This window comes from Manis javanica, chromosome 1 (genome assembly GCF_040802235.1).
Source record: "Manis javanica isolate MJ-LG chromosome 1, MJ_LKY, whole genome shotgun sequence".
NCBI classification, from domain to species: Eukaryota; Metazoa; Chordata; class Mammalia; order Pholidota; family Manidae; genus Manis; species Manis javanica.
In genome coordinates this window covers 184,061,341-184,088,366 of record NC_133156.1, presented here as the reverse complement: position 1 = coordinate 184,088,366, position 27,026 = coordinate 184,061,341, and the positions used below count along the sequence as shown (strand labels likewise).

Here is a 27,026-nt window from a genome sequence, read left to right as displayed (position 1 = left end):
TCCTCAAAAAAGATGTGGAACTACTGGGAATTTCGGGGATGTCTGTTTTAATTTGCAAAAAGGAAACGAAGTGTGTCATTCTGATTTCACTTTCCACTTTTTCTGCCCACAGGCTCCTCGTGAGAAAGTGGTTTCCCAGGGAGAAAGCCTGAGTTCGCACTGGGGCTCCCTGCCGCGACCGGCGCAGGGAGGGTGCGGGAGAGGCCCGAGAGCTCGAACCTCCGAGGGCGTGGGGGCGGCCGAGGACCGGACACCCGGGAAGTCCAACTGCTCCGACTCTGCAGGGGCCGGAGCGGGGCTGGGCGGTGCCCGGCGGGCGGTGCGATCCGGGCCCGGGACGGAGGGACGGAGCCGCCAGCCCCGCGCGGGGACGAATCAGTGCAACCCCCGGCCTGGGGTCGAGGCCGGCCCTCCCTGAGCGCCCAGCGCGCGGCCGTCGGCTGGGCTCCAGGTGCGCTGCGCCCGAAGGATTTTCCGGTCCCGTGGGCGGAGGGACAACCAGGAACTCGGCTCAGTCTCCACCCCGAAGTGGGGCGGGTCCGCGCAGGATAAGACCCGCTGTCCGGCCGCGGCTTGGGTGTGACCTCCGCGGCGGCCGGGCACGAGCGCAGCCCCGCCTCAGCCCGAGCGGTAAGGGGGCTCGGGCCGGGGGTCTTGGGCTTCGGGGACCGGCTGCGGCGGCTCTTGAGCGCCGCACCCAGGAAGCGGCACCTGCGGGGTGGAGGTGGGGGTGAGGGTGGGGGGCGGGCGCCTGCCGGCCGGGGCTCGCTCGCGGTGGGCCAGAGCGAGGCAGACGCGGCGCTATCCGCCCGCGCCGCCCAGAAGGACCCCCCCGGGCAGTGTGTGAGTTTCAGAATGTACACCAGTCAGGAACCACAGCGATTATTTATTTAATTCATGGGCAAGCACTGATCTGGGTTTGGGCGTTAAAAAGAGAGGATTGAGTTAATACTCCCTTGAACTGAATCTTACACGTAAGTTTTCGTTTTAACTTCTTCCCTTCTTTTAAGAAATTTACTACTTCTTACTAGTAGTTTCTTGCCCTTTTTCTCCTTTTGTAGTTAATGCCCTCGGCACAATGCCCTGAACTTGGGAATTTATTATTACGAGATCCGTGCCGTGAGTAGGCCAGTGGCAGAGCTCAGTCGTTTGAGGTGGCTTGGACTAGCTGGAGATTTAGGGACCAAAGAGGCTTTGCTTGTCAATAATCTGCCCAGCTTTAAGTGCACCCCAAATTGATGCAAGCCCTAGGAGTTGTTTGCAGCATTGTGGGTGCTGAGTAATCCACACCTTAAATGAAAAGTGAGCATCTGCTTTCTCCAGCTGACAGTGGGAAGAGTGGATAGGGTCCCCTCCTCCAACTTATCCATTCCACTTCCCATCAGTTCTAGGGCTCTCCCCCTCCTCCTACTGATAACCAAGCCCGAGCTTTTTAGTTGTCAGGGAATTCTCAGATAACAGAGAAGTGGAAGAGCAAGCCGGGGAGGAGGGAAACAAGAATGAGAAAATGGGTAGCTACCCAAGACCTGATTACCTCCGGAGTCCTATCTAGCCACGGCCAGATCCCCTACTCAGCTTAGGTCAGTTTTCTATTGTTTTGGGGACACACACATTGTGCCCACACAAACACACAGATACAAGATCAAAGGCATTTATAAATTTCCCTCCTAAATATTGTTGCATTTGATTAGGGATTATTTTTCTGATTTAGAGAGTAACATGCACAGTCAAGTTGAACCACACCAGCATCTGAAGGATGAACTGAGCCTCTTGGTCATCCCCAGACCCATGTCCTGTGGCCCATTTCTTTGCTTATGTTTAACAACTCATTTGTGTTTCTAATCTGGCTCATCTGTAGAATAGGCCTGCTTTTCTCCAGGGCCAGATGGAGGTGAGTGACAGGCACTGGGGGTGGTAGTGGGTATGTCAGAGAATACTTGAAGCCTCAGAATAAACAAGGGGTCTGGGTGGGTGGGGGGGGGGGATTTTCCATTGGACTCAGTTTTACCTAAATACTTGAGGTTAAAATTCCTTTTATGCTAAAACAATGACAGATATATTTTGGAGTAGAATCCCAAATTTATATACTTTTTAATATAAAATAAGAAACTGAAAACATTTTTTTGCTTAGGCTTTGGGGCGCCATTTGGCCCAAACCTAGCCTCTGGGTTTGCTTTCAGTGCAATTACGGCTGCTACGGAGGCAGTTTGATAGGTACTGCAATCCCCCCCCCCCCCCCCCCGCCCCGAGGAACTTTGAATTAATAGTAATTCTTGGTTACTCGTTTAATCTTCATTTCAACCGGGGGTGGGGTTATTAACCTTGTCATATGGATGAGGATCCCAAGGCTCCAAGTTGTGGTCCTTGGTCAAGAACAGACCATTGTACATGGACTTAAGTCCAGCTGCCTGATCCTAAAGCAGCTGAATTTAAATCTTTTCTCTCTGCCCTCCTGTGGCTCCATCAGAGCTTGGATCATAGAGATTTGCATTTGTGGTTTTGTGGCTTATTAACCAAATCTTGAACCATTGTGTTTCTTTTCTTTTCATCTTTGTTTTTGGCAAGTTGACATGTCAGACATGGTTGAAAGAAGTGGAGCTGTTTTGACTAGGAAGGGAAGATTGCCACGAGTGTAGGGACCTGTGTTAATGATCCTAAATTCCTGGGGAGCATAGCTTGTGGATGAGGGAATAAACTCACTCTTTTGTGGTATTGGGCAGAGTTGGGTAGTTTTTTGGATAGTGCATTCTGGTTGAATTTAAGGTGGTGGCTTTTGAAAACCAATAGGCTGGGTGGACTTGGAGTTGGTGAGAGCTTTCTCAGCACAGGTGTTTCGAACAGAGGCCCTACAGCCCCTGTCTGATGGGTCTGTGAAGGGTGGAAAGTTGAACAAAGATGACTTCTAAAGCCATAGTTTCCATACTTCAGGGTACATGAAAATCCCCAGGAGGCTTGCAAAAAACAGCATGCGGATTCTTGTCCCAGTCCCCAAAATTCTTATCCAGTATGCCAGGGTGACCCAAGAAGATGCATATTTAATGAGCTCCCTGGATAATTATTCATGTGTTTCTTGGACCTTGCTTTGAGAAACTAAGCTTTAGAAACATTTACATGAATGTGTGCATGCTTGACAAAGTGCATTAACAAAACAGGACTTATGGGAACTTAGGCTTGTTGTTATGCTGTAAACTCTAGGTAATGTGGTCAGTGCTGAAATTGTGCCCATTCTCAATGATAGCTTTTACTATACCAATCATGTGAAACCTACCCCATAGTTTTACAGTAGTTAACACCCCCTAGACCAATATGGAGCTCCATCTGAAGGATTTTTGTTTTTTAACTTAATTCAAACAAATTAACTACTATATTAAGTTGAATTTCCTGAGGAATTTGGGGTTTTTGTCTAAGGTCTGCTTGTTGGTTTTGTTAGGAGCGTCTTGTTAATGTTCAGGTATGTTTGAACTCTACTGAGAGTTTTTGCCTTGGGAACCTGAGCCACAACCTTTGAAGAATTTGGTTTAAAGGTTCAAGAGATTTGAGGTCAGTACATTGCCATACTGCTTCTTGGCCTGGACTTAAAACCCAGAGTGTATGTTTTATCTACAATCAGTAGGGATAAATTGCAGCTAAAGGCCAGACTATAAATTCCTCTGGAAAAGACCTTCAATATTTCCCCTCTAACATCATTAACCCTTTAGGCCCACATGTAACACAGCATGAGCAGCCTGGCATGTAACAGAGCAGGAGGCCCATGAGTAGCCTTTTATCACATGATAAGAAAGACCTCCCTGCACAGTCCCTATAGATTAATTCTTCTGAGTTAAGGTGCTCACCTGTCCCCTCCCAAGAAGTAACATTACCAGAAACTGACACAGAAGGGCCCTGGAACAAGTTCTCCTGATTTATGTGTAATTGAGCCATTTTCCCCTGGAGGAGGTCCTTTATAGATACAAGCCCCCATGGTATAATCAGCCCCGAGCATCTTCCCTCTCACACCGGTCCAGGGGGCCTAGGAGAGCACTTTTTGGGTCCTGCTTATCTTCAGCTTGTTGCTTTTTAATGCTGTATGAGAGCCTGTTGTTGGCTCAGGGGCTCTCATTGTTGCTAGAGTCACAGCTCCTTTGAGAACCTGATTAAAGCCATTAATCCTTACATACTTGACATTTTTCATTCAGTTCACACACCTAAACCCAATCCTGTATACCTTTCAGGTATGTAACTGTCATGGTAAGAAAATTGCCCTAAAATCTGGCCATGTTTGCCAAAATTAAAAAATACATTTACCTTTGTTCTCACAATTTGAATTCTAGGGATTTATCCTCAAGATATGCTTGGACATATGTGTAGAGACATGTGTACAAAGACATTTATTGCAGCCTTGTTTGTAGCAGCAGAAGTTTGGAAATGACCTAAATAGCTATTGTAAGGGACTGGTTAAATTATGGAACACCCATGCACTGCAATGCTCTGCAGCTGTTAAAAAGTGATACAGGTTGATAGGAACAGATAGGATGATATTGAAGCTACATGGTTTTTTTAATTAAAGTATCATTGATAAACAATCTTATGCTGGTTTCACATACACAAAACAGTGGTTCATCATTCACCCACATTATCAAGCCCTCACCGCCTCCATTGCGGTCACTGTCTATCAATGTAGTAAGATGTTAGAGAGTCATTAATTGTATTTTCTGTGCTGTGCTACTGTCCCAGTGACCTACCTATGTTGTGATTGCGAATTATAGTTCCCCTTAATACACTTCTCCCTCCCCACCTACCCTCCCTAAGCCCTGCCTTTTGGTAACCACTAGTCCCTTGTCTGTGTCTATGAGTCTGCTGCTTTCCTTCTGTTTTGCTTTGTTGTTAGACTCCCCAGATGAGTGAAATGATTTGCTAATTGTCTTTCTCCACCTGACTTATTTCACTGAGCATAATACCCTCTAGATCCATCCATGTTGTTGCAAATGGCAGGATTTCTTTTCTTTTTACGGCTGAATAATATTCTATTGTGTATATGTACCACATCTTTATCCATTCATCTATTGATGGACATTTAGGTTGCTTCCATATCTTGGCTATTGTAAATAGTGCAGCAATAAATATAGGAGTGCATATGTCTTCTCAAATCAGGGATTTTGTTTTCTTTGGGTAAATTCCTAGGAGTGGAATGACTGGGTCAAAGGGTATTTCTACTTTTAGTTTTTTGAGGAACCCCCATATTGCTTTCCACAGTGGGTGAACCAATTTACATTCCCACCAACAGTGTAGGAGGGTTGAAGCTACATATTTTTTTTAAAAAGCATAATAGAGGTTTGTATGGTATGCTATCATTTCTTTAGTAAGGATAATGGAGGCTGTCTATATTCCATATGCTTGTTAATACATTTAATACTTCTGAGAGGATGTACTGGAAAATTATAACAATGATTGCCCCTGATTGAGGAGGGGTGAATTTTGTATAACCATTTTGTAGTGCTTTTTGTACCATTTGAATTTTTTAAAGTTATGCTCATGTGTTACCCATTTTTTAAAAACAGTTACAGATATCACCTGCCCCTTTAACACTGTTTATTAAGAGGAAGAATAAAACAAATAAAAATGTGTAATTATCACACTTTTCAGCTTCAAAGTTAATATATGATCATATACTTTTTTCTTTGTGTACAAAGATCTAACAGGCAATTATGCCTTAGTTCTCAATGAGATGAAGTAACAATCACTCATTCTTCTCATACACTTCAGGTGGGTTGCTCATTCATTTGGGTATACTTCAGCTGGTCCCGAAAAGAAGGGTGTCTCGAATTGCATGGTGGGGAAGCTCTTTATTTAAATGGTCTGATCAGTTCCATGTATCTTTAGCTTCAGAAGCAGAGAAAGGAGGGAGATGGGATAAGTCATGGTCTGCAAGATAGATCTGCTGGCACAGGGCCCTTTTTAGAGAAAGTCCAAGCAGTGATATCAGGTCTTGGGGCTTAAGTGCTTGGCTGAGAGCCTGGACCCTGTATCTTAATCTGTGAGGGCTCTGCCCCTGCATGCTGGAGCCTCCATGCTATAGGTATTAATAGCTAATGTTCACCCAGTGTTTCCTCTGAGCCTGACCCTGTGCCAAACACCTGGCATGTTATTTATCAAATTCTTAACTGTATTCAGTGGGTGCTACTGTTATCATCTTTATTGTATACATGAGGAAACTGAGGCACAAAGGGTTTGAGTAATTTTCTTAAGGTCACATACTAGTAAATGACAGAGCCAGGATTTGAACTTGGCAATCTGATTCTATGTTCTGTGCTTTGCCACTGTGTTATACTGTATAATGGATTAGAAACAGGAAATCAGCCTGAAAAGGCAGAGCTGGGAGATTAAACTGACTATTGGGCTGGACTCTTTCCAAGGAGAAGAGGTAGAGCTGTATGCATACCACTTCCAAGATGAACTTGATGTTGACTTTCATTCTGAGTATCCAGGGGGTCCCAGATGGTAGGTGCAGAGTGGAGATCAGACACTGATCAATGGCACTGTGCCTGCCCTTGATGCTATTGGCATATCCATGTGGGAGCAAGACTTGGGGCAGCATTAAAAGGCAGGAGAGGCAACCCACAATTTTGGGAGGAGTCTGTAGGTGCTAGACAGGATCTCAGCAGTTCATTTATTTATTATGTAATATATGATAGGCACTAGAGATTCAAGGATACAACACATAGACCCCATCCTTAGGGAGATAAACTAGTAAATCAACAATTCAAAAATCATAGGACTGCGTCATAAACAATTTGATAAGCCATGCACAGACTGCCATAGAACAGTGTTGCATCTCTCCTGTCCTTACGCTCCAGCCCAACTCCAGACAAGTACTCTTGCAAATCATAGCTGAAGCTTCATTTGTGCTGTTCTCTTTGCCTGCATAACTCTTTCGCTAATGAAATCCTATCTGTCCTTTGAAGCCTAAGTCAACTGGAAGCTCTTTGACTGTCTGGTGAGGAGACTTAGTCTGTCTTCTCGCCCCACCCAGCAACTCTGATAGTAGCTACCCATGTGCTTTATCATTGGACTGGTTATTACACCTGTTTTGTTTCTCTTACTTGGTGACATGCTCTTTGAGAGCAAGATCATGTCTCCTCCATCTTTGTGTCCCTCACAATGCCTAGTACTTAATAGGGGCAATATAAATGTTTAAGTAAGGACTCTGAGTGCCTGCACACACAGTGAGCAGCAGTTTTGGACCTGGGGTCTCGTGCAGGGACCACCTCCATGAGAATCAGGACCTGGAACAAGCTGTGAGGAGAGTAGCAGAGGTGCCTATTGAAACTCGATTAAATAATGTCTTTGGGCCCCACCCAAGATTTACTGACTCAAGCTCAAGAGCCCAGCATCCCCCAAATCTGTATTTCTGAACATTCCCCAGGTGGTTTTTGTACACATTAAGAATTGAGAACTTTTCCCAGATACCGTGTTAGGTGCTTTACAGTGTGTATTAATTAGGATACTTTTAAGCCATAGTTCCAGACACCATTTCCTGACATCATCAAGATCAAGAGAAAGGGAGAAGTTGTCAGGATGACCATCTTTTTACCCTGGATGAAATTCTGCAAGCTTTCAGCAGGCTGGTCCTTATTTCTCATTGACCAGAATCAGGTCAGATGTCCACTCAAACCATGTATTGCCATTGGAATGGGGTTGCCTTGGACAAATCATTATTTCCTCCTTGGGTTGAGTCTCACTTTCCTTGTTTTCTAAACTCAATTCCCAAAGTCATCAAGATTCTCTTACTGAGGAAAGAGGGTAAAATTAGGATTGATGTTATTACTTATCTTCAAAAAAAACCCTGTGCAATAGTCACTACTATCTCAATTTTATGCCAGAACAGAATAGCCCTTTTAGGTGGGGTTAAAACTGGTGGGCAGAGCAGGGACTGGAACTTGGCTTCTTCTGGATTCCCAGCCTGCTATGTCCGGCACTGAGTGATCTCCATTACAGCCTCTGCCCACACCCATATGTGGGAAGAGAATTGGATTTGTAGTTTCACTGATGTCATAAAATAACAGATTAGGCCTGCCAGGAGTAATGCATGTTTGCTGTGAATGATTTTGAAAGTTCTCCTATTCAAATAATCTTTGGCAAACACATTTCCTGAGTCATATTTATGCAGATACTTAAAAAAGTGTTAATGTTATGATTTTTCCACATTAATATAATTTCTCCTGTTTTTTGTACACTCCCCCTCCCCAATTTCCTTGTATTTGGTGTTAAGATCATGAATGGGAAGCTATACTTATGAAATGGCCATGGAGCGTTTCAGGGACCTTTTTAAGCATCAGTAGTTAGAATTTAGAGTCATGAATATGGAGTATGGGTCTCAAATTTGAGAATGCATTAGAATTTCCTGGTGGGTTTCTTAACCGCCAAATTGCTGGGCCCCACCCTAGAGTTTTGGATTCTGTAGACCTGGGGTTGGACCTAAGAAATTACACTTTTAACAAGTTCCCAGTTGATGGTGATATTTTTGGTGAGGGAACCACACCTTCATAAACACTGAGTTGTATGAATTTCCTTTAAGTTGAAACACTGGTCTGGATTTATTGAAAAGATAAACATAATGAGATTTTAACTGTGCGTGTGCATGGTACATTCTACCCTTTCCAGATGCTTTTTTGCTCCGTGTTGTAGCTGTCCTGGGACCTCCCACTGGGGCTGTGCTTTGGGTGGATGGGTGCCTTACCTGAGGGTTTCAGCCCCGGGCAAGTTCCCTATGGATTCAGTGAGACCAAGAAATGACAATGGGAAGTTCTTGGGGTAAACAGGTTTAAAGCTGGCTTTATTCTCCTGGCGGGAGGTTGAGCACTAAAATCATGTCTGCATCCAGCAGTCTGCAGGTCTGTACTCCTCCTCCATCTCTGCCTCCACCCAGAGCACTGTGCAGAGCTCTTTATATAGTGACTCAGTCAATAATAGCTTATTGTCTATGGGTGCAGAAGTATTAACCTGGCAATAGGCCAATTACATCATCAAGCAGTTTAGGGTCAGGTGAGGATCCTGGCCATAGGAACTTCCATTTTCCCCACAACAGGATTCCCCAGGATTTTCTGGGTTTTCTGTACTTACAGTTAATCTATATTAAACTTATTCCTTGGAAGTGAGAAGGTGGAGTGACATCCAAATACCCTCCCCCAGGCCAAGCGTGGTTGTCTGAGGCACTAAAGTTGGCCTTAAATGTTGCTCTTAAAATCTGCTTTCACCTTAAAAAGGAAGGAAATTCTGATACATGCTCAAGCATGGATAAACTTTGAGAACATTATGCTAAGTGAAAATCCAGACCCAAAGGACAAATAATGATATGATTCCATGTATATGAGATACCTACTAGCCAAATGCACAGAGATAGGAAGTAGAATGGTGGTTAGCAAGGGCCGGGATGAGGGGGAAATGGTGAGTCATTATTTAATGGGTGCAATTTCTGTTTGGGATGATGGAAAAGGTCTGGGAATGGATATTGGTGATGGCTGCATGATATTGTGAATGTAATTAATGCCACTGAATTACACATTTAAAAATGGTTAAAATGGTAAAATTTGTTATGTATATTTATTTTACCACAATAAAAAAAAATCCTGTTTTTATTCTTCTCTCTCTCCTGGTGGTATGCTGGAACATCTGTGTATCAGCCCATCAGAGCCAACTGTTAAATTTTTCAGGGGTTTTGCATGCTGGTTGTTCAATATAGCCATTATTTAAAATTGTTATGTGACCTCAGGAGTAAATTATATTAAAATATGAATATTTATAAATCAGTTATATTTAAAACAACTCATTGTTTTCTAATTATTTTGCTACCTTTTTTAATTACATATGCTCTTGAGGTTATTTATGGCTACTTTGTGTGGTGGAAATACCATATAATTGTGTACTACTGCCTACCTATGTCTGTCTCTAAGTTCAGTGGCATCACATTGGTGACTTGAAATTGGTCTTATTGGAAATATTTGTTCCAAAGAAATGGCTACAAATTAGGGTTTTCTTTTCTTGGAGAGCCAACTGTTGAGTTTATCAGAGAATCCCTTGCCTTACCATGTCTTATTGGTTGGTCAGGATTGGAGTAAGTTTGTAGGAATAAAGAACCAGCTTCTTGGGATCTTTCAGACTTTCTTTAGTTGAATTTTACCCTTTCCACATAGTCCTGCTTTGGGTGTTTTTGCCTTGCCTAAAAAATAAGAGGTTTTGGCTAAGTTTGATGGATAGGAAACAAAATGAGTCAGATAGTAAGCAAGTTACTTTAACCTCTTCTTTCTTCTATTTGTAGGCAGGCGGGGAGAAGATCCATGATTTTCCACATTGCAGTGGGAAAATCCTACTTCTACCCCTATTATGCTGCATGTGAGAAACAAGTTTAGCAGATCACACAGGCAATTTAAATTACAACGGCTGGAGGGTAGGACAGGGCAATAGTGACAGGTGAAATTAGCAACATTTACTATCTTTAATACTCAAAAATAAGTAAAGATTATTTTTAAAGAGCAAACCAGTATTTTCTGTCTTATCCTTTCTGTGTTTTCTTGAGGTGTTAATATTAAATGTTGTAGGTTCTCTGCAGTTCGTCTCCATTTCTTGTAGAAGAATTCCTGCCAGAGGATTCAATTTTTATGAAAATAAATCAGTTGAAACCAAGCAGTAGTAAAAAGAATGATACTTAGATTTAAGTTAATAAGTCCTCTTAAACACATGTGGTGCTTTAAAACTCTAAAATCTCTTGTCACTTAATTAAAGAGGGAGGAAAACAATGATAATAGGAAATTAGTCTTGGCCTTGATATGCTGAATACAGATTATTTAAGCCAAAATCTTTAGTCTCATAGGACTTATTGATACTATTGTGCTGGTCATTTTTCTCTTCCTGTTTAGAATACTGTTTTTCTGCCTTACACTGAGGATGCCCAGTAGTTTCCTTCATGTTTCTTCTGAATAATCAAGTGGATTATTTTCAGAAATAGGCTTTTCCTTTATACATTCAGAGGCTGTATTCCTTTTCCCTTGTCCTCTAGCGTTATGTCTAGGCCCCTATTGTGTTTTTCTTCGTTTTTAACAAATGGGGACATTATGGCACTAAGAAGATAAATTAACAAGTTTTTTGTGAGATTTAAAAGAGGTAATCTGATCATTCATGTCATGTGTTTAGGACAGTATTTGGCACAGATAAATGTTCAACAATAGCTATAAAAAAATTATTGAACAAGGTGAAGTGTATCTGTAGCAGTGCTATCCAATAGAAATATAAAGTAATCCACAAATGTAAGTGTGAATTATGTAGTAGTCACATTTTAGCAAGTGAAAATAGACAGGTGAAATTAACTTTACTAATATAATTTATTTTACCCAGAAGATCCAAGTATCATTTCAACATGTAATCAGTAAAAAAATTATTAATGAGATATTTAAGTCTTCTTTTCATGCTAAGTTTTAACAGTCTGGTGTGTATTTTATGCTGACAGAACATCTGAATTTGAATGCTAAATTTTCATCAGAAATACTTGGTCTGTATTTAGATTTCATAACATTTACTTTTCACGTAGATTCACATACCCAAATTATTTCGGACATACTTAAGTTTTCCAACATCAGAATTGAGTACCAAAAAATATTTTTCATTTAATATTTGCACCCACATTGAAAAAACTGGTTCATCTTTTTTAGAAGAATTGATATGACTTTGAAACTAAAATCATAGCACTTTTAAAACTGCATCCATCCAAGTTAATTCACTGACTCTTAGGCCAATTCAGTCTCCCTTTTCCTTTGCTGTGCCAGTCATAATGCTTCTGCCTGTCCACTCAGTTCCATATCATAACAGCCTTAGTTTTAAATTTAAACGTTTTTCCATACATATTTCTTTAAACTAGAAAATAATTTGTTATAATTAAAATAAGTATATTTATTTACAGATTAAAATTTACATAGATATCACTGTAACTCGTGCCATCTATAAAACATATTCAAATGAGCACATTAACGATGTTACATTGGTGCAAAGAAAGATATCATTCAAAGTGAATGAATATTGACACCAGTTAGATTGGTGATGTGATTAGGTATGATAGTAGGAAGAATACACTGTGCTGACCTGTATCCTACACTATGCAATGGTAAAGTGAAGTGTAGCCCAACCAAAACATTAAAGTTATATGTATGGTGAAGTATTCTAAACTGCTTTGATTTTAAAATTTAAACTTAGTTAAAATTAAAATTAAAAATTCACGTTCTCATTGGTACTGGTCACATTTTAATCACTTAGTAACCACACTACTTGGCTTCTGGCTACCAAATTGTACAGCACAGATATAGAGACTGTGTCTGTCAAAAGATAAGGTGAACAGAATGCCTTAGTCCCACCCTGTGCATCTATTTGCATTGACATCAGCTTCTGACATTAACTCATGTCACTCGGTGTTTTTTGTTCTGTCATGAGTTTCCTCCTGTGCCTCCCCATGCTTTCATGAGGTTTTTCATGAAAACCTGGGAGAGGCTGTATCAGAAATAGCAAGGTTCCTATGTGAATCAGAAATCCACTGTGGAAGAATTTGAACAGTTCTGTTTTTGTATTCATCTGCCAGAGTCAGCTTGAATTCTGGAAAGATTTGGAAAGAGAACCCTGCCCTGGCCCACTGAAGGAGTGGCTGATTTGGGGGGGGGGAGTTACAAACAAAGCCAGAACTTGCATATTTGCAGGGCATGGGAGGCGGCAGAATAAAATGTGACATTTAAGAGAGCAGTGTTACTCTCTGCTCCCTTCCAGATCTCCAAGGGTGAGCCATTGTCAGTCTATGCAGCAACACTCCGCTGTTTGTCCTTTCAGTGTTCTTCCCTCAGAGGCAAATAGCCATGGTGGTACTGGTAAGGAAAGGACAGCACTGCATTACCTGTTTCCCACTTACAGGCAGAGAAAACCTATCAGAACAGGAAACCCAGACACATGTCTGGCTCTCACTGACTCACCACAAATCCTTCTCTTCTGTACTTCAATTTCTCATTCGGGTCCAGTCTTATTCCCCTCCATATCACAAAGATTTAGCAAAGACAGATGGAGTGGATCTTAGTTTCTCTGGGAAAGATTACAAGAGAAAGACTAGATATTAGATTCAGGGTCCTTTTTTCTGGTGAGATGCTCCTCTTGTTTTATCCCTAAAACTTACTATGATTGGTGAGAAAAGAGGAGATACCAGGAGTACTGGTCAGCCTTGGAATTTGGGTCTTGGGATGTGGGTGGCCTGTAGTTTGGGATTCAAAAGGAATGGCCATGAGTGTGACCCAAGTGTAGGTGATATATGAGAATCCCTGGTGATGATAAAAACTGGAGATCAAAGCCAGTAGCTTGTGATCAACTAGTTGTGGTTCCTGTACTAGACTCTCACTTGTCTGGAACAGTTTACTTAAGATATTTCTGAAGGAGGAACATGGAATTAAGCAACTTTTCATATTTCCTTGAGGGCCTGTGATTCTAAAATAACTCTAAAAATGGAACAGTAAACATGGTGTAACCCATGGAAAGCCTAACCATGCTAAACAGATTTCCTCTTTAAATAATTGTTAAGCCTGAGGAAACATGATTTTATCCATAATGCCTGCAAAAGTTGGAGTTTTGGATTTCACTGAGTTGGATTTTGCCTTAGGTGGAGTATTGTTAAATGAAAGATAATAGCAGCATGCTTCCCCTGAGGCCACCAGCCTGCAAAGCTGAGACCTTGACTGTATATATGTGTATCATTTTATGGAGGTACAATTTGCATACAATAGAATGCACAGATTTTAAGTGGTTAGTTTGATGAGGTTGTTTAAAGAAGTTCACATATATTTAAAATTATTTTCAAAAATTGTGGTCAAATGCACATAGGATAAGATTTACCATCTTAATCATTTTTAAGTGTACAGTTCAGTGGCATTAAGTGCATTTACAGTGTTCTGTAACCATCACCACCATCTATCCACAGAATTCTTTTCATTTTGCAAAACTGAAATTCTGTACCTGCTAAACTATCACTTCTTATTACCCTCTTCTCCCAGCCCCTGGAACCGCCATTTTACTTTCTGTTTTATGAATTTGACTAAGTACCTCATACAGGTGGAATCAGAAAGCATTTGGTCTTTTGTGACTGGCTTATTTCATTTATCATAATGTCCTCAAGGCTCATCCATGTTGTAGTACATGTCAGATTGCCTAACTTTTTACGGCTGCATAATATTCTGTTGTATGTATATTTGCCGCGTCTTGTTTATCCATTTATCCATCAGTTGACACATAGGTTACTTCTGTCTTTTGGCTGTTGGGAATAGTGCTGCTGTGAACAGGAGTGTACAAATATCTCTTCAAGTCCCTGCTTTCCGTTCTTCTGAAATATATATCCAGAAGGGCACATGCACTTAGAATATATACCCAGGAGTAGAATTGTTGGACCCTCTAGTAATTATTCTGTTTTTAGTTATTTGAGGAACGGCTATATTGTTTTCCACAGTAGCTGTACCATTTTACATTCTACCATCAATACACAAGCATTCCAGTTTCTCCACTCCTTCACCAACCCTTGCTACTTTCTGGTTTTGTTTTTATTTTTATAGGAGCCATCATAATGGGGGTGAGGTGAGTTCAGTAGTTTTGGTAAAAGTGTATGCCTACCCCAGTCAATGGTAAGGAACATTTCATCAGTCCCTGAAGTTCCCTCCCTCATGTTCCTCTGCAGATCATATCCCCTGTTCCTCACCACCACCTGCAGTCCCTGACCTCAGGCAGCTACTTCTGTGCTTTCTACTGCTTACATTTGCTTTGCTTGTTCTAGAATTTCATATAACTTCATATTAGTACTTGGTTTCGTTCACTCAATGTTTTTGATATTCATCCATGCTATTACTGTATCAGTAATTTGTACTTTTTTATTGCCGAATACTGTTCCATTGCATGACTGTACTGTAATTTGTTTAACCCTTTATCTGTTGACAGACATTTGAGTTGTTGCCAGTTTGAAGCTGTTGCAACTAAGGCTTATGTGAATATTCTTGTCCAAGATTTTTGTGGATGTGTGTTTTCACTTATCTTTGGTAAATATCTAGAGATGGAATTGCTGGGCCAAAAGGCAGATGTGTGTTGAAATTTATTAAACAGCTCTCTGAAGTCTACAAAACAGTTTGCTCTACATTCTCTCCAACATTTAATGATGTCAGGTTTTTTGTTTTGTTTCTTTTCATTCTAACCATTTTAATGGGTGTGGAATGGTATCTCATTATGGTTTGATTTGCTTTTTCTGCATAACTGATAATGAGCACTTTTTCAAGTGCTAATTGGTCATTCCTAATCTTCTTCTGTGAAATGTCCGAGTCTTTTGCCCTTTTTTAAAAACTGCACTGTTTATCTTTTGTTATGATTTTTAGTTCTTTATATATTCTAGACTCGAGTCCTTTGTCAGATATGTGTGCTGTGAATATTTTTTCCCAGTCTATGGCTTTTCTGCTCATTTTCTTAATGGTGTCTTTTGTTGAGCAGACATTTAAAATTTTGATGAGATCTTTTTTTAAATCAGTATTATCTTTTATGAATAGTGCTTTTTTGTGTCTTAGCTAAGAAATCCCTGCCTACCTCAAGACAGAGAATATATTCTCCTATGTGGATGGAAAATAAACCCCAGTGTAACTGGCATCATTGAAACTGTGCTGATGTTTATTTAGAAAATAACCTTGGGGCTCAGAAACAAGGTGAGAGGAGGAGACCCTGGGAGGGCTCGGGAAGGCCCTTCTTGAAGACCAAACTTTCAGGAAATTCAAGGAGCCAAGGCAGTTAATATTGGTTCCCCTGTGGCTGCAGGAACAGCCAGTTCAGTTAAAGTCCACAAGCATTTCTTGAGGCCCACTACATGTAAGGCACTGCTAAGAATTAGAAGCAGGAAAGTAGAGGCCTTGGATGGGAATCTGATGAGCAGAGCCCAAGGAAGATGCTTTCTTAGAATTCAGACAACTATGAGGACAATGGTCATGTCAGAGGACAGACACACAGAACACCTCGCTGGCTTGGTGGCCAAAAGAAGCATACAGGAAATCTGGTTTGACATTGGGTAGGTGTGACAGCCTAAACTCTGTATACCACAGATGTTTTTAATATAGGTAGAGGTTGTAACTCAGACCTTAAACAGCTCACTGAACAGGTAATGCTAGCACATGTAGATGTGGCAGATAAGTGTTGCTAAGTAATAAAAGGAATAGCCAACAGTTGTTGAATACATAATGTATGCCATTCTAGTATTTCACATGGTGTAAGAACTTGATTAATTTTTGCCAAAATCCTGTAAAGTAACTATGGTAATTAATTGTACTTTACCAATGAGGAAACTGAAGTACAGAGAAATAACTTGCCCAAACCATACAGCTAGGAAGCGTTAAGAGAGTTATAAACCCACGCCATTGCACTCCAGGCTGTAGCCCCTTTGTTATGGAGGAGGGATGGTGTGGTCTTGGAAGGAGGAGTTCCTGCCTGTCTGAATGGCCATCATACGAAATTAGCAACTAGATCTTGAGGTTGGCTGCACCACCCTCGGGTTTGGATCTTACCAATTCTGTTTCTCATGAGAAGGATGGCATGGATTCTCCTGCACTAGTGTGAGCCTGTGCTGCCCACTGGACCAGCATCTGCCGTAACTCAGGCAGATGAGAGAACCCAACATGGTATGACCACACCCGCTACCCAGAAGGCAGACCCACCACTTACCTGTAAACAGGGCTGTTTTCTGTCTACAGAAGGAAGGTGTGCGCTGGGCACGCTCTGAAGTCTTCTTTACCCTGGCAATCTTACGCTGGCAGAAATGAGCTCATTCTGGGAGCAAGCATTTCCCCCCATTTCGAATCCCACTTTGTTTGGGCACCTACGTCTGAGCCTTGAATTGCTCTCTCACCTGTGGTTTGCTTGACATCCCCATGAGGAAATGGGGAAGACCAACTATAGAAGATCAAAAGAATCATTGTTTTTGTAAGTCTGGAGGGACACTGCCTCTAAAATTATAAGTAACTGCCATGTAGGGCTTGAGAAAACATGTCATAGCTCCTCCAAACTCATTTTAGGCTTTGAATGAAAGCCCATAATGTTTTCAGTTCATACATAAGCCAGAAGAGCTATTTCTGGCATTCTTTCTTTCTCTCCCTATTGGTGTACACTGGATAGCCTTAATATTGCTGGCATTAGGATAAACACAATCACATGGGGTTATTATTTCTAACCTGTCTTGATACTAGATTCGGACATCCCAAGGGCATGATGCGCCTGTCAGTCTCTGATGCAGGGTGCACTTTGGGCACTTTAATGTCATGGTTGGATCAGCCGTGATCTCCCCACTGCACTGAGCTCAGGAGGCTGGGCCCTGTTCTGGGATGGGGCACCAACTGTGCGTGGATGGAATCCTTACGTCCCTCTCAGCTGGAGATGGCATGACTGACCATGTGTCTGCTCCGAGAGACATCATCCTAGAACCGTGCTGCATCTTTCTCCCACCAGAGAGTCTAGATAGGCAGGGGGGCATGTCAGGTGAGAAATGTGCTCTCTTCAAATAGCCAAAAGCCTTGTGTTCAACATTCTTGATTGGAGGCTGTCTGGTAGTCAAAGTGTGGTCTGATTTCCACCAGGTAAGTCTGGGAGAGGAGTATTTTTGTCACTGTTTTGTTTTATTTTGCTTTATTTTGCATCCAGCCTGTTGGAGATAGGAAGAGCAAGAAAATGTTTAGCTCAGCAAAAAAATGCAACGATTTAAAATTTTTATTCCATTATTACTCTAAAGACATCTAGCATTGTCACCTGCCTTTATATATAATCACGCATATACACATGCATGCATTTGGCATGGTGTGATTTAAAGGTCTCTAGCATCAAACAGACCTGTAAAACACAGCTCCTACCATCTACTCCATGAGCAACCTTGGGCACTGTGCTGACCTTTTTTAAAACTTAAGTTTTCAGGCCTGGTTCACTGGACAAGGAAAGGACAGAATGATGCAATGTGGATAAAAGCCACCTAGGCATGCAATCCAACTAAGGGGTCAAAAAATATTTTTAAAAAATGAAGTCCCTCTGGCTGCAGTGCCCAGAGCAAGGACTACAAGACCAGCATTCCTGATGCTGAGCCGCTGAGTGGCAGAGCCTGCCCTGAGGAGGAGTGAGCCCTGCGACCAGAGGGAGGATGAGTTCAGAAAGGTTGTAGAGAGTCCTTGAACTGGGAAGGAAGTTCAACCAAGTCATCACCAACAGCCTCAAGGAATTTTTTTCAAATGATAGGCTATTCTTTAACAGACAAGGCATAGAAGATGATTTTTATATGAAGGTGGACATTAAAGTGAGCCTTTTAGCATCTAGAACAGTTCCTGGCATGAGGCAGGAAGCATTCAGATGTTTGTTGACTGAATGAATAAACGTACATGTAACATAAGCGAAACTATCCTGTCAGTCCCATGATGGTGAGCAATAGTCAACGTTACATCAAATTCTTGTTTCTGTGGTCACTGGCCTGAGAGGAGGGGAATCCAAACAATTTGTCTGAAATTAAAAGGCTTATAGTTTAAAAACACCACCAACAACAAAAGCCAGCTAACTAGAATTCCAAAGGTGTGTGGTAGCCACGTGGTATGAGGAATTGCTCAGATAACAAAAGAAAATCACTTAGGAAAACCTAAGCATTATAGCAAGCAAGCTGAACATAGTACCCAGACAAAGGAGGGTGGCGCCACATCTCCACATTTATAAAGTTAATTAGAATATGCTTTGATGTGTGCCCTGTTGAAGCTTATGCCTGGAGAAACTGCGGTATTTTGTGAAGTATTACATAAATGAGGTCTTATGTAAAGACGTTTAGCAAAGCCAGCATTGAACCAAGAGTACAGGACCCAGCCAGCTCTCTAAGCAATCATTTAGGCCACGTCAGTGCTGTCTTAACTTTCCTAATCTTATCTCTTAATGCAATATACAATTATCTCTTAATACAATAGAGAATTCATCAGAACCAGCTTTCATTATTGCATCATCCAGCTGGTTTATAAAGTGAAGATAATAATCATGACTCCAAAGGTTATTGGGTAGATTGATTAAGATAATGTAGAGGAGTATTTAATAAATATTTCCTTCTCTCCTTTCCCCTGCCTTTTGAACAAAGGAATCATTGAAGCAGAGGGGGAAAAAAATGTAATAGACTTTGGCATTATGTGGGAATGGTGGGGAAGAGGTGAGGGGATGTCTTAAATTATATGTGAAATACATACTTTTAAATTATTTATTGATTGAAGTTACTGTCCCTCACAATGCATAAATGGCTGTGAATAAGTGGCTAAAATTTGGACAGAGGACTGTCAGTTACTTGCCAGGCACTGGGTTGGAATAGATTCTTCCCTAAAATTGCTTGGCAGGCATGTTTCCAAATTTGTCTGCCTTCATTTAGCTTATGCATCTTGCCTTTGATTAAAGGTTTGAAAATGCTTATTTCTCCAGACACAGACCCCATCACTGCAATAAAATTCCTGTTACCTTTAGAAGGATCTAAGTTCCAAGGAAGAAGAGTTGACTTGTATTTTCCTATTTCATCGTTTTGAAAGCCCTTCAGCGCTTGGGTGGGGCCCAGGCATACCCTCCACAAATCCGCAGACTAGTAAATATAAATTTGTCATCCTGTGGGATGTAAAATGAAACCATGTACCAAAGAAAACAGGTGACTGACTCACTCACATGTGATCTTGTGGGGAAGAGAGGGATTCAGTAAGAATGTGCCGCAAGGACAGCAAATCCCTCCTTAACGAACATTCTGGTTGCCTGTCCTGGGATGTGGGTCAGTGTTATGAATTAGAATGGAGGCCACCAAGTTAAGTTGGGGTTTCAGGGAAAGCATCCGGCACCAGGGTGGTTTCACAGGGTCTCTTCCAGCAGGACCTGAGAAATTGTGTTTATCAGCACACCAACAGGGGGTTCCACAGTCAAGGACAGGTTCATATTTGCAGGCTCTTCCCCCCCACACACACATTCACATACTCACAGGCAAGCACACACACAGTGCTAATTTATTTATTTACATTGAGAAATATAATTGTGACAGACAAATATCCTTATGCTCCAGTACTTTGTAGACAGGGCCACATGGAAAGCAAAACTCTATAGTCTAAAGGTTGCTTGGCAACCATGGAATCAGAACAAAGGGTCTAAGATAGATAAAATTCATCTTCACAGTGGGGAAGTATCTGACCCTGGACCATTGGATCCTGAGGCCAAGTCACCCTTTCTTAAGGACAGGGCTTTGATATAAATATTTCCCAGTAAGCCTCCCTGGGATTTTGTGTGGAGCTTACAGTGCCAGGGGACACAGTTTTTCTTTAAATATGCTAATACCTTTCAGCAAGTTGGCTTCAAAGCTCTAGAGCAATTCTTTCTCATTGAAATAATTTGCATATCTTTGTTTTGATGGTTATTTGCTGATTTTACTAGTATGGTGCTCAGGGAAAGACTGAATTTGCCTGCTTCCAAGTTCTGGATGAGTGGGAAGGAATACATTGCTGCCTCCTGAAATATTATTTGAATATTAAATATGAAAATGATTTTTAGCTTGTAGGCTTGTACAGAAACAGAATTTGACCCATGAGCTGTAGGTTGCTGATCTCTATTCTATACCATTGTTATCATAACTGGTATCTGAAATTATCTTACATTTTCATTTGCTTGTTTGCTGTCTGTCCTTCTTGGTAGACTGTAAGCTCCCTGAATGCATGTTCTTTGTCTTGTTCACTGTATAATCTCTATCAACTAGAGCAATAAGTGGAATATAGAGGTATGACTATTTGGTGATTGAATGAAAAAATCCACTAAGTCCATGAGCCACTAAATCCAATAAAGGCTTCCTTCCAAATATCTCTTATGTATATCCTATTCCAGGTGCCACACCCTTCCCCAGGCCTTTGCCTCTCTGTTCTTATAGTAGGATCTCCAGCCTTCCGGACTCCTTGACCCTCACTCTGGTCTACCCCATAGTGTAGTACCTTGCTAAAGCACGTCCTTTATTATATCATTTCCCTGAAAAAAAAAAACACAAAACCCTTCCACTGTTTTCCCATTACCTGCAGTATTAAGTCAGACTCCTCAGTTGGACATACAAGGCCCTTACTAATCTGCTGTCCATCTGCTTTTCCAACCTTATCTCTGAGCCTTACCTGGAAAGAGCCAAACAGCAGCCTTGTCTCCTCATTGTCCCTGAAGCCACTGCTCATTCCCACCTCTGCACCGTTGCCCAAGCTGTGCCCCAGGACCAGTTATGGCCTTCCCTTTAGGAAGGGATTGAACCCTTGTGTAATGTGGGGTGAATCTATATTGAATAATGGGAAACAAGGAAGAATGGGCTGAGCCTACAGAAAGCTGGAAGATGAAAAATAAATGTCACCAGACATGACTTAATTGGTAATAAAGTGGATTAAGGATTTAGTTTTTCTGGGGCAACAATTGAAAAGTGCTGCCTGATAGGATTGTCTAGGCCAGTGCTTTTAAAACTAGTGTGCAGAGAAGTATTTGGGGCATCTTGTTAAAATGTAGATTCTGGCAGTAGGTCTGTAGTCAGAGCCTAAGATTTCTGCATTTTTCACAAGCTCCCAGGTGATGCCAATGCTTCTGGTTCCAGGATGATTCTTTGACTATCAAGATCTAACTGAATGTTTATTTTAGGAAAGGAGCCTTTTCCAGAGGACTTAGATATGGAAACAGGAAGTCAATTTACCTGCCTTTCAGAGGCCTGTGTATATATCATGAGACCAAGAGTCCTAGCCTACATAAAGGCATTTTTTGCATTCTGAAGAATTGAATAAATGCATGATGATTCAAGGCTTCTTGATGAAGCAGGGGCTGCTGAAGAGAACTAAGGACAGAGATGAGAGTGTAAGCCTGCAGCCTAGAAACTCTGTCAAGTCCTAGGTGATGGCGGTCAGAGTAGTCCTTGGGACATGAAAAGAGCCTAATGTTGGTTGGGCCACTAGCCTGTCACCACATGCACATGTGCACGCACACAGAGGGTAGGGTGGTGTGCAGCGCTTTTCCTTGATAGAGTTGGATTATTTCTTCTCTCCAAGAGGCATGTCTTCTGATCCACGGGAGCTTACAGTTCAGAATCCAGGTTTGGCTTGAGCACAATGTACTTCCTCCTGACAAAACAATAGGAATAATTTCTGTAATGTGTATCCAAACAGAAGAGCAGGTAGGAAAGTATTTTGCTAGAGTAATAAATGAGCCTCATTGAATAGTCTTCCTTTAATTATTAACCTGGCCCTTGTATCTTTGGCTAATCGATGGCTGGCCTTTTGATGAAATTGACTGTAATTTTCCTATGGTTTAACTTTGTGCAAACTACAAGTTATCCTGATTAATGATTTCAGTGACACTTCCCTCATCACAGTAATTTCCCTTCTGCTTTTATCACAGAGGAACTTCTGCTTGAGCAATTGAACTCTGATCCTGACATAGAGTCATGGCCATGGTAAGTCACCTCACCCGGTACCAGCCACAGCAGGTACAGAATGTGTACTCAGTGACTATTCACCTATACAAAGGGATGTTTGCTCAACAGAAGGGAAGGAGGAGGAAATGAAGAGACAGTTTCTTTTTTTTTTTTTTAATACTGTTTAAACTTCTTTCAGGGGTGGTTAGTAACTTGACCCTAAACAATAGTTCAAAGAAGGAATCCTTTGAACCCTTCAGACGTCCCGAGGTACAGAAACCAGTTGTAGTTTTCCCTCTGCAGGAGTACTACATGTTCATTGTAGAAAACTTAGGCAAATAAGAAGTAAACACTAAAATCCTGTAGATTCTACCATCAAGGCATGAGTGCCATCCGCATTTTGCTGTAACACCGTCATTTCAGGCTCACTGAGAAGGCTGTCTTTAGCCATATGGGCTTGTCCTCTGCCTCCTGCTTTTGGCTGGGACTGAACTCCTTGGAGCTTGATTGTCTGATCGTTGGAAAAGGTGGGGAATCAGATCTGTTTGAAGGGTCAGTAAAGTTCAGTGCTGATGTGGAAGTTGAGCCTCTTAGCTGCAGACATGGCACTATACCCCAGGCTGGCTGGCCATCTGTTCTCCTTCTCCCACCCAAATAAGGTATCTGAATAGGCAGGTGATTCTGATCCCTTGTCTTCTGGCAAGGAATAGTAGAAGTAGAATCTTATACCTGGAGAGGAACTAGAGATCCTGCCAGCTCGAAATACCTTCCTTTAGGAAGATGGATATGTAAACTATCCTTAACAAATAGTAATATAATCTCAAAAAATTTTATAATAGAATTTTCTGTAATTTTTAGAGCATTCTAGAATTTTCTTCATCATCCCTGGCAGGCAAAGGCCTTCTCATGTCTTCCCCAGATTTCTTACGATTTAATTTAAAATCCGTTTCTTGATTGATTCCCCCTGGACGTGGAGAACATTTATTCAGAAACGTTTACAGTGCCCCTACTTTATGCCATAAATGGTACTTGGCTCTGGGGACGCAAAATTAATGGGACAGTATCTTCCTGTCCTCAGCACGATGACAGCCTTCCTACCTGTGAAGCCTGTAACCAGGTGACCCTTTAATGTGCTTTCCACTGGAGGAGAATGACTTCAATTGTTCTCATCTTTCCTCCTAGAACCTGTTTTTCCATCATGACTCTTATTTATTGGACAGATAAAGGACATTTTTAAAGGAAAGGAAAAACACAATAGTCACAATATTATAATTCCCAATTCTTTTCCATCATTTTATTTTAGACCCTATTCACACACATAATGGTCTTTAAACAGTGGTGATAACAGCATAAATAACAAGTAGGTATTCACTTTAATCTTTGCTATGCTAGCATGTTTATATTACATTTTGTGGCATATTGAAATTATTCTAGATGATAGAGTTATGGACTTAATGTTTTCTTATTATATATATGGGTTTTAAATTTCTTAATCCTTCTTTTTTTTTTGAGAGGGCATCTCTCATATTTAAATGGTTGTTAACAACAATAAAATTCAGTATAGGGGGGTCAATGCTCAATGTACAATCATTAATCCATCTCAAGCCTAATTCTTGTCAGTCTCCAATCTTCTGAAGCATAAGGAACAAGTCCTTATATGGTGAACGAATTCTTACATAGTGAATAAATTCTTACATGGTGAACAGTACAAGGGCATTCATCACAGAAACTTTCGGTTTTGATCACGCATTATGAACTATAAACAATCAGGTCAAATATGAATATTCGTTTGATTTTTGTACTTGATTTATATGTTGATCCCACATTTCTCCCTCTATTATTATTATTATTTTTATTTTTAATAAAATGCTGAAGTGGTAGGTAAGATGCAAGATAAAGGTAGAAAACATAGTTTAGTGCTGTAAGAGGGCAAATGTAGATGATCAGATGATCAGGTGTGTGCCTATGGACTAAGTATTAATCCAGGCTAGACAAGGGCAGCAAGACATCCACGGATGCAGAAGATTTCTCTCAAAGCAGGGGGGATGAGGTTCTGAGCCTCACCTCTGTTGATCCCCAAATTCTCACCTGATGGCCCCCCTGCGACTGTGCCTGTCTTAGGTTGTTCCTCCCTTGAGGAATCTTACCCGTCTCTGGCTAACCAGTCATCTTCCGGGGCCATACAGGGAAATGTAAAGTTGGTAAGTGAGAGAGAAGCCATATTGTTTGAAAAGGTTAGCTTTTTACTTCTTTGCAGATTTATGCCCTGTGGCTTCTATGCCCAGCACTTGTCTCGAGGTATCTTTACCACCTGGAGGAATTATGATACTCGGTAAATTCGATATGAGGCACGAATTCTATTTAAGGGTTGTAATTAGGAAGGAAGAAGAAAAGCTATAGATGTAGCGTATGGAAGGAAACATGGGAGGATTGATTATTTCTTTGACATATCTTCTTGTAGAGTACCTTAAGTATGTATAGGTTTTAAACTACTAACTAATTTGCACACACATATTAACATAATAGGAATACGGTGACATAAACAAAGCAAATCTATAATTACCATCCATCTCCAGTGAAGCCAAGAAAAACATTTAGGCACCCTAGGCATTTGTGAAAATTTATATATGATATGATGGATATTGTCCAGCTGTGCTTGAACAGTCTGAGAGAAATCAGACAAATTAAAGCAGCCCATTTCTGGGATCTGTTCACATCCCATATGTTCTTTTAACCGTAGATAGTCTATAGTCATAAGATTTTGGAGTGCTACAACTTGCACCCCTCCCAACTCCTGGTTGAGTTCCAACAGTACAGATCCGGTCAAATTCGTTGTCTCACTGTATGCACATGCCAGCCTAGACATCTCCCTCCTCATTCCTATGGCAAGTCCAGGAGACGGTGGGCTGGATGCAGCCACAACTGCAGCATCGTCCGGATCCCTGTGGAGGCTTTTTGATGATCATCCCCCGGCACAAGTCCTCCAGAGACTGCTGATGCCGGAAGCTCCTCCTCATATCGTATCTTAGTTCATTTTCTGGGTATCCAAGCTAGGCCTTGATCTTCTGCATAGAAACAAACAGACCCTTTGCCCATACTTTGACATGCCCTCTATACCACTGTGCAGAACTCATTGGAGGTCAGCACACAGTAACTGCTTTTTTTTTTTTATTCAGAGAAAGGAATATTATCAGAAAAGAGTACCTCCATAGCTGATCATCTGACACCCTTTAAGTGATCAACATTAAGGATATTTAAAGCATGCATTGATCTTTGATTTACCAATAGTTTTATCCTATCAAGGAGTAATCCCCCTTCTCTTTCTTTCTTTCTTTCTTTTCTTTTTTTTAATTTTTAATCTACACCTACATGAAGAATACTATGTTTACTATGCTCTCCCCTATATCAGGTCCCCCCTAACAACCACATTATGGTTACTGTCCATCAGCTTAGCAAAATGTTGTAGAGTCACTACTTGTCCTCTCTGTGTTTTGCAGCCCACCCTCCCCTTTCTCCCTCCCCCCCATGCATGCTAATCTTAATACCCCACTTCTTCTTCCCCCCGTTATCCCTCCCTGCCCACCCATCCTCCCCAGTTCCTTTCCCTTTGGTACCTGTTAGTCCATTTTTGGGTTCTGTAATTCCGCTGCTGTTTTGTTCCTTCAGTTTTTCCTTTGTTCCTATACTCCTCAGATGAGTGAAATCATTTGGTACTTCTCTTTCTCCGCTTGGCTTATTTCACTGAGCGTAATAGTCTCCAGCTCCATCCATGTTGCTGCAAATGGTTGGATTTTTCCACTTCTTATGGCTGAGTAGTATTTCATTGTGTATATGTACCACGTCTTCTTTATCCATTCATCTACCGATGGACATTTAGGTTGCTTCCAATTCTTGGCTATTGTAAATAGTGCTGCGATAAACATAGGGGTGCATCTGTCTTTCTCAAACTTGATTGCTGCGTTCTTAGGGTAAATTCCTAGGAGTGGAATTCCTGGGTCAAATGGTAGGTCTGTTTTGAGCATTTTGATGAACCTCCATACTGCTTTCCAAAATGGTTGAACTAATTTACATTCCCACCAGCAGTGTAGGAGGGTTCCCCTTTCTCCACAGCCTCGCCAACATTTGTTGTTGTTTGTCTTTTGGATGGCAGCTATCCTTACTGGTGTGAGGTGATACCTCATTGTAGTTTTAATTTGCATTTCTCTGATAATTAGCGATGTGGAGCATCTTTTCATGTGTCTCTTGGCCATCTGTATTTCTTTTTTAGAGAACTGTTCAGTTCCTCTGCCCATTTTTTAATTGGATTATTTGTTTTTTGTTTGTTGAGGCGTGTGAGCTCTTTATATATTCTGGACGTCAAGCCTTTAACGGATCAGTCATTTTCAAATATATTCTCCCATACTGTAGGGTTCCTTTTTGTTCTATTGATGGTGTCTTTCGCTGTACAGAAGCTTTTCAGCTTAACGTAGTCCCACTTGCTCATTTTTGCTGTTGTTTTCCTTGCCCGGGGAGATATGTTCAAGGAGAGGTCACTCATGTTTATGTCTAAGAGGTTTTTGCCTAT

The 27,026-nt window shown here is 41.3% G+C and overlaps 1 protein-coding gene across 2 annotated transcripts in view; it reads left to right on the top strand.

The window, feature by feature from the left end:
- Positions 1–329: 329 nt before the first annotated feature.
- Positions 330–27,026, top strand: part of ANXA4 (annexin A4) — a 66,373-nt gene continuing 39,676 nt past the window's right edge. The window contains exons 1-2 of one of the 2 annotated variants that reach the window (XM_036997979.2): positions 330–630; positions 22,447–22,501. In XM_036997979.2, coding sequence (XP_036853874.1) covers positions 22,493–22,501 — 9 coding nt within the window. In that variant the 5' untranslated portion in view covers positions 330–630; positions 22,447–22,492. The remainder of the gene's footprint in view (positions 631–22,446; positions 22,502–27,026) is intronic. The other variant, XM_073212005.1, reaches the window with a different exon arrangement.